This window comes from Giraffa tippelskirchi, chromosome 8 (genome assembly GCF_054371585.1).
Source record: "Giraffa tippelskirchi isolate mGirTip1 chromosome 8, T2T-mGirTip1v1.2.pri, whole genome shotgun sequence".
Lineage (NCBI taxonomy): Eukaryota > Metazoa > Chordata > Mammalia > Artiodactyla > Giraffidae > Giraffa > Giraffa tippelskirchi.
The window spans coordinates 141,191,948-141,203,102 of NC_137282.1; the positions used below are offsets into that span (position 1 = coordinate 141,191,948).

The following is an 11,155-nucleotide window of genomic DNA, read 5'->3' on the forward strand; positions in this document are numbered from 1 at the left end:
GCACTATATTTGTTCTTTCTTCATGCCTGATCATGATTTTGAAAAGGTACACATTTGTTAATAGAAAACGTTTCCTTTAGAACTTCCATATCTTTCTAATTATCTTAATTATAGTTAATTATATAATTATAGCAGTATAGTATAATTAATTATACTAGTATCTGGCAATCTGATTCTTTTCTGTTGTAAGTTTGCTTCATTTTTTCCACCATCAGGATGCTTTATGGTCTTCTTTTAAGCCTTGAGGTCCTGAAAATTTTTAAATGATGTATTTAGGAATGAGTCTTTTTTCACTAATTTTGCTAAATATATGATAGTCCCCTTCCATGTAAAGAGTTAGGTTCTTCATATCTGGAAAATTTCCCATTGCTATTTGTTTTGGTAATATTATATCTTAATTTTCTTTTCTTCTCTCTAGCTCTGTTACTTGATGTAACAATAGACTTTCCTGAATGTATTCTCTATGTCTTATCTTTTCTTCCATACATTTCTTTGTCTTCTTCTTTTTTTAATTTCAGAGAGATTTTCTTTGTTAATTTTGCAAGCTTTATGTTAAATTTTTCATTTTTAGCCCCCATTATTACTTTTATATTGGTAAAGAACCCACTTGCCAGTGCAGGAGACATAACAGACATGGGTTGGATCCCTGTATCGGGAAGATCCCCTGAAGTAGGAAATGGCAACCGACTCCAGTATTCTTGCCTGGAGAATTTCATGAACAGAGGAGCCTGGTGGACCACAGTCAATGGGGTCGCAAACAGTCAGACATGACTGAGCACACACAAGCAAGCAAGCATTACTTTTATGAGATGTGATATCTTTTTTCCTTCTGATAATTCTAATTAGAAAAGTTTTAAAGTTTGTTTAAAGTTTTGTTTGATTTTTTTTTCAGTATATTTACTCTTACATTGAACTTTCTTTGCTATGTGATGATTTTTATTCTCATCTTTTATTTCATGTTGTAAGATTTTCTTAAACATTTGCTCTGCCCTCCTTAAATTTGTTCTTTACCTACTATGCACCATCTTATTTCATCTCAAGTTACATTTCTTCAATTCTCTTCTAAACTCTACCAAATTTTACAAGGTGTCTGTGCAATACTCTTTTGTGTTGCCTTTTATTTTTCATTAAATTTTTCAGAGCTTCTGATTATGCTGCTGCTAAGTTGCTTCAGTCGCGTCCGACTCTGTGCGACCCCATAGATGGCAGCCCACCAGGTTACCGCGTCCCTGGGGTTCTCCAGGCAAGAACACTAGAGTGGGTTGCCATTTCCTTCTCCAATGCATGAAAGTGAAAAGTGAAAGTGAAGTCAGTCAGCCGTCTCTGACTCTTGGCGACCCCATGGACTGCAGCCTACCAGGCTCCTCTGTCCATGGGAGTTTCCAGGCAAGAGTACTGGAGTGGGTTGCCATTGCCTTCTCCACTTCTGATTATATTTTTGTGGAATTATTTCATGTGTGTATATTTCCTCCCCTGGAGTGTAAATTCTTTGAAGACAATGAATATATCTCTTTTCACATTATTTTAATATACTGAGAACATAGAATGGTATGTATGAAAACATTGGTACTCAATAACCATTTTTGCATTACTAATTAAATTAATCATCATGTTACCAAAGTTTGGGGATTAATCCAGCCAATAATAAAGGGAAAACTACTTTGCTTACCTTTACTATTATTCTTTGTTGCATGTATATATATCTTTAGGGTTACATTTCTGAGAGGTTCCTGTAGTCTGGATTAGCATTTGTATACTCAAAGTTTCCTAAGTATGATAAAACTGAAGAAAACTTCAAAAAATGACGTAACTTTAAATAGAATGCCCCTCTACCTACTTTTTTTTTGCTTTCACTGAATATTCTTTTTAAAAAACTTTGAATTATGGAAAATTTCAACTATATACCATAGTAGGGAGCATAGTACCATGTATCAGCAATCCAGCTCTAATAATTATTGACTCATGGGGAATTTTGTAAACCCATCTACTTAATCTTACATGCAGACTTGGAAAATAATCTCAGAATCATATCATTTCATTCATAAATATTTTACTACAGAAATATAAAATGTAATGAGTTTTTAGAAATAATAATGTCATGAGCACACCTAAAATTAGATACATAATTCCTTAGTGTGTTTAGTGTCCAGTTTTTCTGACTGTCTCACAAGAATTTTTTAAGTTATTTTATTTATGTGTGAATCCAAACAAAGCCTAGCATTTGGTCCATATATTTCTTTTTTTAATGTATAGTTTCTCTGTTCTTTATTTTTCCTAGCAAATTGTTTGCTGAAGAAATGGAATTATTTGTCCAGTAGAACTTCCCATGTGCTGAATCTTGTTGGTTGCATCCTTCTGATATAATTTACCATGAGATTTATGGTTTGGGTTCCAGAAAATAACAATAACACAAACTGTTAACATTTGTATGTGCCAACATTAGTATGTGCCAACTATGTGTGAAGTGCCTGATTTGTATATTAAATCCTTCAAAATCCTTGTCTGTATGTGTAAGTACAAACTTGATATATTTTTATGTGATTTTCAGTTTGTAAATTTAAAATAGCATATTAAATATTAAAGTCTTATTTTATGCATGTACTCTGAAATAATTCAAATAATTGTTCAAGAATCATGTAATTTGACATCATGAGGACTGATTTCCATCTTTGTTTATAGTAATGTCATATGGTGGCTGATAAACATAAATATTTGCTCGTATTTTTTGGAATTAATTTTATTTCTGCTAAACTTACACAAAGACTTGATGAATGAATCTCTTTAATAAAATGCAACTACCATGAAATTTTCTCTCCTTATTATCTCATGGGGAAGGAGTACAGCATTTGTCTTTTTCCAGGACACTGATAGTAATGCTATACAATATAACCCTATATTATGATAACACATATAATGTAAACACACACACTACCTCCAATATTCTGGGTTGTTAGCTGATGAATCATTATATTTACATAACATTTACTTGAAATTCTATTACCAAGAAATTCTTAGCATATTTATTTATTTTTAGGTGACCTACATTTCTTTCCATATTAAAATTGTTATTTTATACATTTGGGATGATAATTACCAATCTAATTTTATTTAATCACTCATTTTAGAGTAGTTTTAGTTTCATAGCAAAATTAAATGGAAGATGAAGAGATTTCCACATATCTCCTGCCCTTACTATAACTTCCCTATTATAAACCTCTCCTAATAGTGGTACATTTCTTACAAATGATGAACCTACATTGACACATCGTTAGCATGCAAAGTCAATAGTTTACATTAGGATTCACTCTTAATGTACATTCTGTGGCTTTGTATGACGTGTATGTCTAGTGTAGCATCATACAGAGTAGTCTCATTGCCCTAAAATCTGTTATGCTCTGTTACCTATATTTTCATGATCAGCTCTGGTTCAGATTCCCTGCATTTACTAATTCCTTGTCTGGACTTTAAATTATTCTCTTGCTTCTACCTCACAGGCAGCTTTTAATTCTACTCCCCACTTCTCCTCAAAATAAGCATGGATAAAGATCTGTTGCATATACCATAGCTTGACTAAAAATTCATAGGCCATAAGAAGGAGACATATTTTCTATTAGACAATAAAAACACAAAGTCAAATATTACAACTTGCCCTGAGTTCTCTCAGCAACCCCTTCACCGGTGATGTGTCACTAACCACTATACCCTGTCTATTCTCTACGTCTAACCCAATCCCACTCCCACCTTATTTTGGAGAGGAAAAAGATCCTCCAAAAACATATGAAAAGAAATTCATCTATAGCTCCAAGTTTGAATCTCCTAAATCATTAAAGGGCTCAGAAAAACAATTTTCATATAACATAATCCATTCTTTTAAATAAAATATGGATATAACTAGCAATGTTTTCTTATGTATTTCTATACTATGTATAAAGAACTTTCTATATAACAAGATTATTCAAATTCTGTCAATAACTCTGCAAAGAAAGTATTACCACCCCCACTTTATGAATAGGAAAATAAGATTCAGAAATGCTAGATACTTTGCCTAATGTTATAATTTAAAATCCTAGCTGTAAATTGCTGAGTCTTGTATTTGGATTTAGGTTTCTTTGCACTAAAGTCTACTCTATCAGCTGCTGTGTTCATATTGTGTCTTTTTTCCCCAGACACACTTTTTCTATTTTTTGGATTTAAACATATTAAAAAAAAATCTTTACAAGGTAAGTCAGAAAGAGAAAAACAAATATAGTATATTAACATACATATGGAATCGAGAAAAATGATATGATGAACCTATTTGCAGGGAAAGAATGAAGACACATTCTCTCAGGGAAGGGATTTGTGTTCCAATCACATTTTAAGCTCACTGATGCAGATGGCCTGGGCAAGGACAGTTTCATACATTTCACAGTTGTTCCATAAAGTAATCTGCAATGCAATGTATGGACATAGTAATTGCAGAGTGGAAAGACTGAGGCAATGAACCTAAATAATTTTCAAGGGCAAAATGACTCCAAGTCAAGTCACATACATTCCCAAGAGTGAGGCCTTGGACACGCTGAGGAGAGCCAGAGAATCTCATCTGTTGATCCATCCCCACTACAGGGACTTCCACTAGGAGACACTGAGTCTAGAGGAGGATATGGCACCCATAACTGCTGCCACATTATCTCATCTATGCTGTTCCTCGAGAGATTTCTCTCTTGTAAGCTTATGTTTTCCTTTGCCAGGAGGGGTGAGGGGCAGGAGCTGAGGATACTGATCGGTTATTTCCAGGGCAAACAGGGATGCACAGAGATTCAGTGAGCCTGACTTAGGCTTATCTGCCTAGGAGCATCCTGGAGCCATATTCACTCTATTGTTCCACACATGCCATGTCAGGAAATGCCTACATGGTTTTCTAGCAGGGATTCACATAAGACATGAAGCAAACTACAGCTGTGTTCTTAACTATGTCTGTGGTTTCTACTTTTATCCATTTTCCCATTGTTTCTAACCCTAAATAAGGACAAAGTATTTGGTCCTTCTCAGATACCTGCTTTATTGTCTTATTTTAATGTTTTCCTAACAAACACGTTTCTTTTCCTACCTAGGTAGTTCTTATCTCCTCAAGTGTGAGAGTGGGAGAAGAAGGTTTTTCTTATCACCACTAGTTCTTTAAGAATTAAAAGTTCTGAAAACTAATTTTGACTCTTGGTACTTTAGAGATTCAAAATTCCTTTTTCCCAACTTATTTCTCTGTCAAAATTTTAAAAGTGATATTAGAATAAGTATCACTTTACTTCTTGGTTTTTGTATTTTTGTTTTAACAAATCTGCACCAAAGGCAGAGAGTATATATTGCCTTCATTGATGTCTGGATTTTGTGGTGGGTGGCAGTAGCTAAGGATGGAAAATAAAGGAAGACAGAAATATTAACTCCAGTTAAGATAGCAAAATATTATCAGTCTCTACAAGCTGCTCCTGTGTTACTGGGCATGAAACATAACCTGGGAAATGAGGTTAGAAGGGCCTGAAGCAGAAGAGGCCGTGGTTCTAATCAGCCCTGAGATGAAAGATGGGAAAAAGTCAGTGAAGACCTCATAAAGGCATTTATTTCTCCCATGGGTATATTAGTTTAGGGTCATTGGTGGATTAGGTAGCTGAGTGGGATATCTCAGGGATCCCATAATAGGTAACAATTGAGAAAAGAAAAATTAGAAGGTCAGGGGGAGAATCCCAAATGTATGTGAGCTCTGAGATGATACAGCACCTTAAGTCCCAGAGAAGAAGTATGAGGAGGAGGGTAGGAGGAGAAAAGGTACATGATGGACTTGGCCAGAAAATAGTTCTAGGTCATCTAGCAAGTCCATTTTTTCTGTTCTCGAAGATGGACAGTGCACCTGCAACAGGAAAGACATGAGATCAGTGGGTTCCCTATACTATTGTCATGATGTTTCCCAATTCAGCAACTTTCAACCACACTGGTGTCCACAACCTCTTCCCACTTTCCCTTGTCTGTACTATGTCCCCAGATCTAACAGATCTGAATTCTTACCTTCCTACTGGAGTGTGACTCACAAGGGCCCCTGGTGTCTGGAGGCGCCACCTGAGCGCAGACCTCGGATAATGAGGACAGTGCCCACCACGATGCCCACGAGGCCCACGGTCAATCCCAGGGCACAGACCACAGTCTCTGTCAGCTCTGACATAGGGGCTGGAATCTCAGGTTCTGTGAAAGTGAAGTTGTGGAACTCAGAGTATAGAACATTTCTGTGCATGTGTGTGGGATGGGGCAAGGAAGTGTTGGCTCCACAGACTTGGGGTATGGGGCTTAGGGAGGAGAGTGAGGTCTGTCATTATAAACACTTGGAATGTGAAGTTTAGGTCCATGAGGTTTAGTAGATAACAGGCAGGGTGTTCTGGACTTGACAGACAGAGAAAAGAATGTTCCAAAAGGGTGGAACTCGTACATACCCCAGTGTTTTAGCAGTGGCTTATCCAGGCCCCAGTGCTCCACTTTGCAGTCATAAATGTCATCATCAGAAGGGAGGAAGGTGAGGTAACTGATCTTGGAGAAGGAATGATCATCCTTGGAGAGGAAGCTGGTCTCAGAAACACCCTCTATCACTGAGTGCCCGTTCCTCAGCCATGTGATGCTGATCACAGGAGGAAAGATGTTGTCCACGTGACAGATGAGGGTGTTGGGCTGACCCAGCATCACGGGAGACTTGGAAAACACAGTCACCTCAGGAACCTCTATGGTGAGGAAACAGCACAGATGTGAAACGGGAATAGCTCTACCCTGATTCTGCACTGCCTCCTGGGGTAGCCCTCCCACCAACAGTTGCCAGTCTGAGAGAGGAGGAGCTCTTGTTTCCCTTCTGTTTGGGAGGCGCCATATGTTGTTTTGCTTTATCCCTGTCCCCCTGTTTCTGACAACCTGCCTGTCAAGAGGGAGGTCTGTAGGACCTCCCATGAAATATTCAAAGATTGTGTTTTGGGAGTAGGGATCTTTCTATCACATGGAAATACATGAGTTGAAAGAAGGCAGAGGATGAGAGTTCAGCTATTACCATGAGAAAATGTGGTGACTCCTTGGAAAGGAGAGAGTTTTATAAAGTGGTGAAGGGTATCTATCCCTAGGGAAAAAGGGAGTGAGGCCTGGTATGAAGGGGTAGATTAATAAAGAAGAGGCAAAATGGTGAACACATACTGTTGGTGGCAGCAGTAGAATTGGACCTTCGAATCAAGTTCTCCAAATTATGTTTCAACACAGCTATGTTTCTCAGTGCACCCTGAGGGTCAAAACGTCTGAATTCACTAAACACAGGCAGACGCCAGACAGTCTCCTTCTTTTCCAGGTCCACGTAGAACTCTTCATCTCCATCAAATTCATGGGTATAGTGGCCAGAGGGACCATATGAGTGGTAGACGTTTATGCCATAGGCGCCAATGTGGTCAGCTGAGTTGGAGTGAGGAGCAAGAAAGTGAAAAATAGAGAAAAGATTCTTATTAAGTAAAGTGAAAGAAGAAATTGGCTGTCAAACATTGTGGGCTTCATTTGTGGCCCAGTTTCTAGACAAAATTCTCAGTACCTGCTCCTTCTTCTCTCTGTGTTGGTAGTTGTCCGGTTAGTTAAAAAGCCTTGCAACAAAGCCTCCTTATCTTTGCAATGAATCTTGACTCGTTTTTCAGACAGGAATATATGTAATATTCTTTTCATCTGGTACTTGTCCTGGACTACCAACTGTTGCTGAAGAACATCACTCCACTGTGTCAAGTGAACTAATTCACTTTTACAGTTTTAGCCTCAGCTGGATCCATGGTCCTGCTCAGCCGTGGTCCTTCTGCTTTCCTGAACCATTTCTATCCATCACTAATCTGTGTACCCTCTAGGGGACAGAAATCAAGTTTTTTCATCTTTGAATCCCCAAAATTTAGCTTGCTGTGTGCTCAAAAATGTGTATTAAATGTCAATTGTTATTCTTGAGAATTACAGAGATTTGGGGGAAGACTGACAGACATAGGTAGCAGAGCCATACAGAAGTCAGAATCAGCAATGACCAGAGCTGCATTATGACTTGTGAGCCTTAAACATTGTTGCTTTTGTGAGTGACACCTTTTATAAAAATATTAAAAATGTATTTTATAGCCTCATGATACAAAGACAAATATAATTCAGGTTGGATTAAAATTTAAAGCATTTCCCCCTACTCTAAAAGTTTGTTTTTCTTCTAATTTTTATAGAAACAGTTTTATGAGCCCTACAAGCAATGGAGGCCCTCGGCACTGTGCCCACCGTGCCTAATGCGTAAATCAAGCCTGACAAGGATGCTCTGGTGCGATGAGGAAGAGGGGAAAATCGGAAGTGCTCCAGAGAAGCAGGTGAAAGTTGCACTACCACACAAAATTAGAGTGGTAGCTGCCGTGGTTAATAAAGTTGTTGAAGGTTAGAGTAACCTTTCTTTCACCTCCCTTTAAACCCTTGGCTTTTCTACTTTGGTTTTTACAAACCCACTTTTCCTGTCTATGAAACAACAGAGATATGAGCCAGGAATGGATCCTGGAAGGAAAGGAAGTTGAAGAAATGTATGAAGAGAGGGTGGAAAGAGGGGGACAGCAAGGCAGAGGGTCCTAAGGGACCATGTAATTAACTTGTGCTTGCCCAGTTTCCCTACACAGGTCTTCATTACATGAACTGAAAGGTAGGCAATTTGGGCCGACAAATTGAGAATAATATAATTTAATTCTCCAAATTTTTCTTCATAAAGTTCTTAATTTTAAAATAAAAGTGAATATATTCTCTACTTTGTTTTAGAAAAATATGAAGTTATACTTGTGACAGTAATAATTTAAAAATAATAATCATTGATATTTATGTGTCTTCATTACTTGGAAAGCATTTCTACATGCCTTTTTTATTTGATTATTTGTGAGGTGACACAAATGAAGTAACTGAGATTAAGTGAGAACCATGTAATAAAATGCTTTGTCTAGAGACACTCAGCTGGGCTTGCTCACCTACCTGTGCCAGAATGCCAGGATAGAAATGTATGTAGATCTGAGACCAAGTAAAGGTTACCCTTCTTCATATCCACACAGTATTCATAATTCATGGAACTATATACCCCAATATAAACTTTAGGAGAAATACATAAAAAGCTTCAAAAGTTATTCAGAAAATTTGGGAGCAATAGCTCATGAAATTTTTTGTAACAAAACATCTACTTGTGAAAACATCTCTAATCTTTGAGACAATTGTGAATGAATGCCCTAGAGCCCTTCAGAACATATTCACTGGATCCAATAACAGAAACAGAGCATGCAACAGCACAGGTAACAAAGAGAGTGGGTCTGGACTCTGATTTTCTGAAGGTGCAATGATGGTAACTTTTAGATTTGCTTAATATTGAGAATGCTTCCAGAAGTCTCTATTTCTAGGCCAATTCCCCCAACCCCTCCAATTCCCTGCTCCCTAACTTCAGTCTCTGTATCCTTCAACCGTGCACTTACCCACAATGTCTTCACTCCCAGAGGGACCCATCATGGTGGTCAGGGCAAGGGCCCCCAGAATCAGGGCTCTGTTCAGTATCATCCTGTTCTCAAGGTGGTCTCAGCAGTTGCTGTTCTGAGTTGCAGAGCAATGATGTGGGCTGAGTTGAGAGGGAATTCTAAAGATATCCAAGCCACACTCTGTCAGGTTAGGTTTTGGCCAATCAGAAAAATCCTCTATGATGACACCTCAGTTGCCAGGTGAAGACTTTGTACTAAGAGGCCTGGAAGGGACTGGGAAATCCCCAAGTTCTGGTGCAGGCTCTGCTCTGAATAGACTTGAGGGATTTTTCTATGAAAGGAAGGAGAGTATTAAATCAGAGTCTTCTCATATATGTGTGTATGCCTGCTGGTGATGAGGGGTGGGGATTTCTGAGCAGCCTCATGGATAGATGAAGATACAGCTAATTTGATGTCCAACAGTATATTCTGGACTATGGCTTCCAATAAATCTTCCCTGAGTTGGTCCCTCTCCCTGGCAGGTCCCATTCCCTCCCCTTTCCATTGACTCTGTATGTAGGTTAACTGTCTTTCTCTTTGTTTCCATAGCGCATATGCAATTCTCTAAATACTGAGTTGATCCAAGTGATTTCTGCCAAGTGGTAGCCAAGGAATACCTTTGCCTTTTCTACCTGTAGAAATCCTGTTGATTAAGTTATTCTTCTCATGTTCTCAAAAGCTCCAGTATTAGCACTCAGGGGAATAAAAAGACTTATAGGGTCATAGAGTGCTGCCTAAAGTAACTGCATGATCTTTCATTTGAATTTTTCTCCTGCCTTGAGTATTCTTTATGTTCTATGTTGTGGTGAACCTACATACATTTAAAGGAATTTGGGGATCACTGATTACATTAAAGGACATTCTGGTTGACTTGCTATATAATTAAGTATGTCAACTCAAATATTGAGGGTAGAATTCAGGGAATTGTCCTGACTTAGAAAATTAGTATTCTTCCTTTGCTCTATATTTTAGTATTATTTATCCTGCCGCATTAAAACTCCAGATATTTGTGAGGGACTAATGACCGAGCTAAAGTTAAAGACAATTTTTAGAGGGGGAATTTATTTTTTCAAAATAATTTATGTTTGTGTATGTGTTGTGGAAGCCACAGGTTAATGGGGGTTCCATTTGGAATCAGTCACCCTGTCCCTGTTAGATGTTCCTCAGTTTCTCAGCACTATCTTATCTCACAGTGACAAAGACTATAAAGAAGAGTGAGACAGAAAAAGCCCTGGTGTCTAGAGCTGCTTGTAATTAGGCCTTGTTGTTGCCAGGGGCTGGCTTGCTACTCACAACTAGGTTTTGGTGTTTTCTTGTTGAATATGAGCAATGTTGTCCAACAGCATCATTCTGTGACCAGGATGGATCAAAGCAGAAAACAAGGACCCTCAGAAATCATGTCTCAACACAGACAAAACATGAACAGTGCCCAAATCATGAAAATGACCAAGCATACTTCTGTCCTAGATAATATGAATGACCTCTGCTTCTTTACTAATTATAGCTTTAGCTTCAGTACCTTCTAAGTAAGAGTTACTTAGATGCCTGATTATAGAATTACCCCACCCCACCACCTATTACAATTCCTGACAGAATCTAATTGAGAACAAAGTCACTATTTT

At 38.0% G+C, this 11,155-nt stretch overlaps 1 protein-coding gene across 2 annotated transcripts; it reads right to left on the reverse strand.

Annotated features, from left to right (window-relative positions):
• Window positions 1-2,764: 2,764 nt before the first annotated feature.
• On the reverse strand, window positions 2,765-9,633 carry LOC145516261 (SLA class II histocompatibility antigen, DQ haplotype D alpha chain-like). 2 transcript variants are annotated; one of them, XM_081517398.1, is made up of 5 exons: window positions 9,510-9,633; window positions 7,195-7,443; window positions 6,456-6,737; window positions 6,037-6,210; window positions 2,765-5,881 (listed from the first exon to the last, which is right to left on the reverse strand). In XM_081517398.1, exons 1-4 carry the CDS (start codon window positions 9,574-9,576, stop codon window positions 6,056-6,058), a joined length of 753 nt encoding a protein of 250 aa, XP_081373524.1. In that variant the 5' UTR covers window positions 9,577-9,633; the 3' UTR covers window positions 2,765-5,881; window positions 6,037-6,055. The 2 variants fall into 2 exon arrangements, with proteins under 2 accessions (XP_081373524.1, XP_081373523.1); XM_081517397.1 differs by having other exon boundaries at window positions 9,495-9,633.
• Between the last annotated feature and the right edge of the window lie 1,522 nt (window positions 9,634-11,155).

What these genes read in the sequence shown, in the direction of transcription:
- LOC145516261 (XM_081517397.1), bottom strand. Translation starts at nt 9,576, where the DNA reads ATGATACTGAACAGAGCCCTGATTCTGGGGGCCCTTGCCCTGACCACC. An exon ending in TTCTACTGCTGCCACCAACA is followed by an intron (nt 6,738 to 7,194) that starts GTATGTGTTCAC and finishes TCCTCACCATAG; the next exon opens with AGGTTCCTGAGGTGACTGTG. An exon ending in GCCACTGCTAAAACACTGGG is followed by an intron (nt 6,211 to 6,455) that starts GTATGTACGAGT and finishes TCACTTTCACAG; the next exon opens with AACCTGAGATTCCAGCCCCT.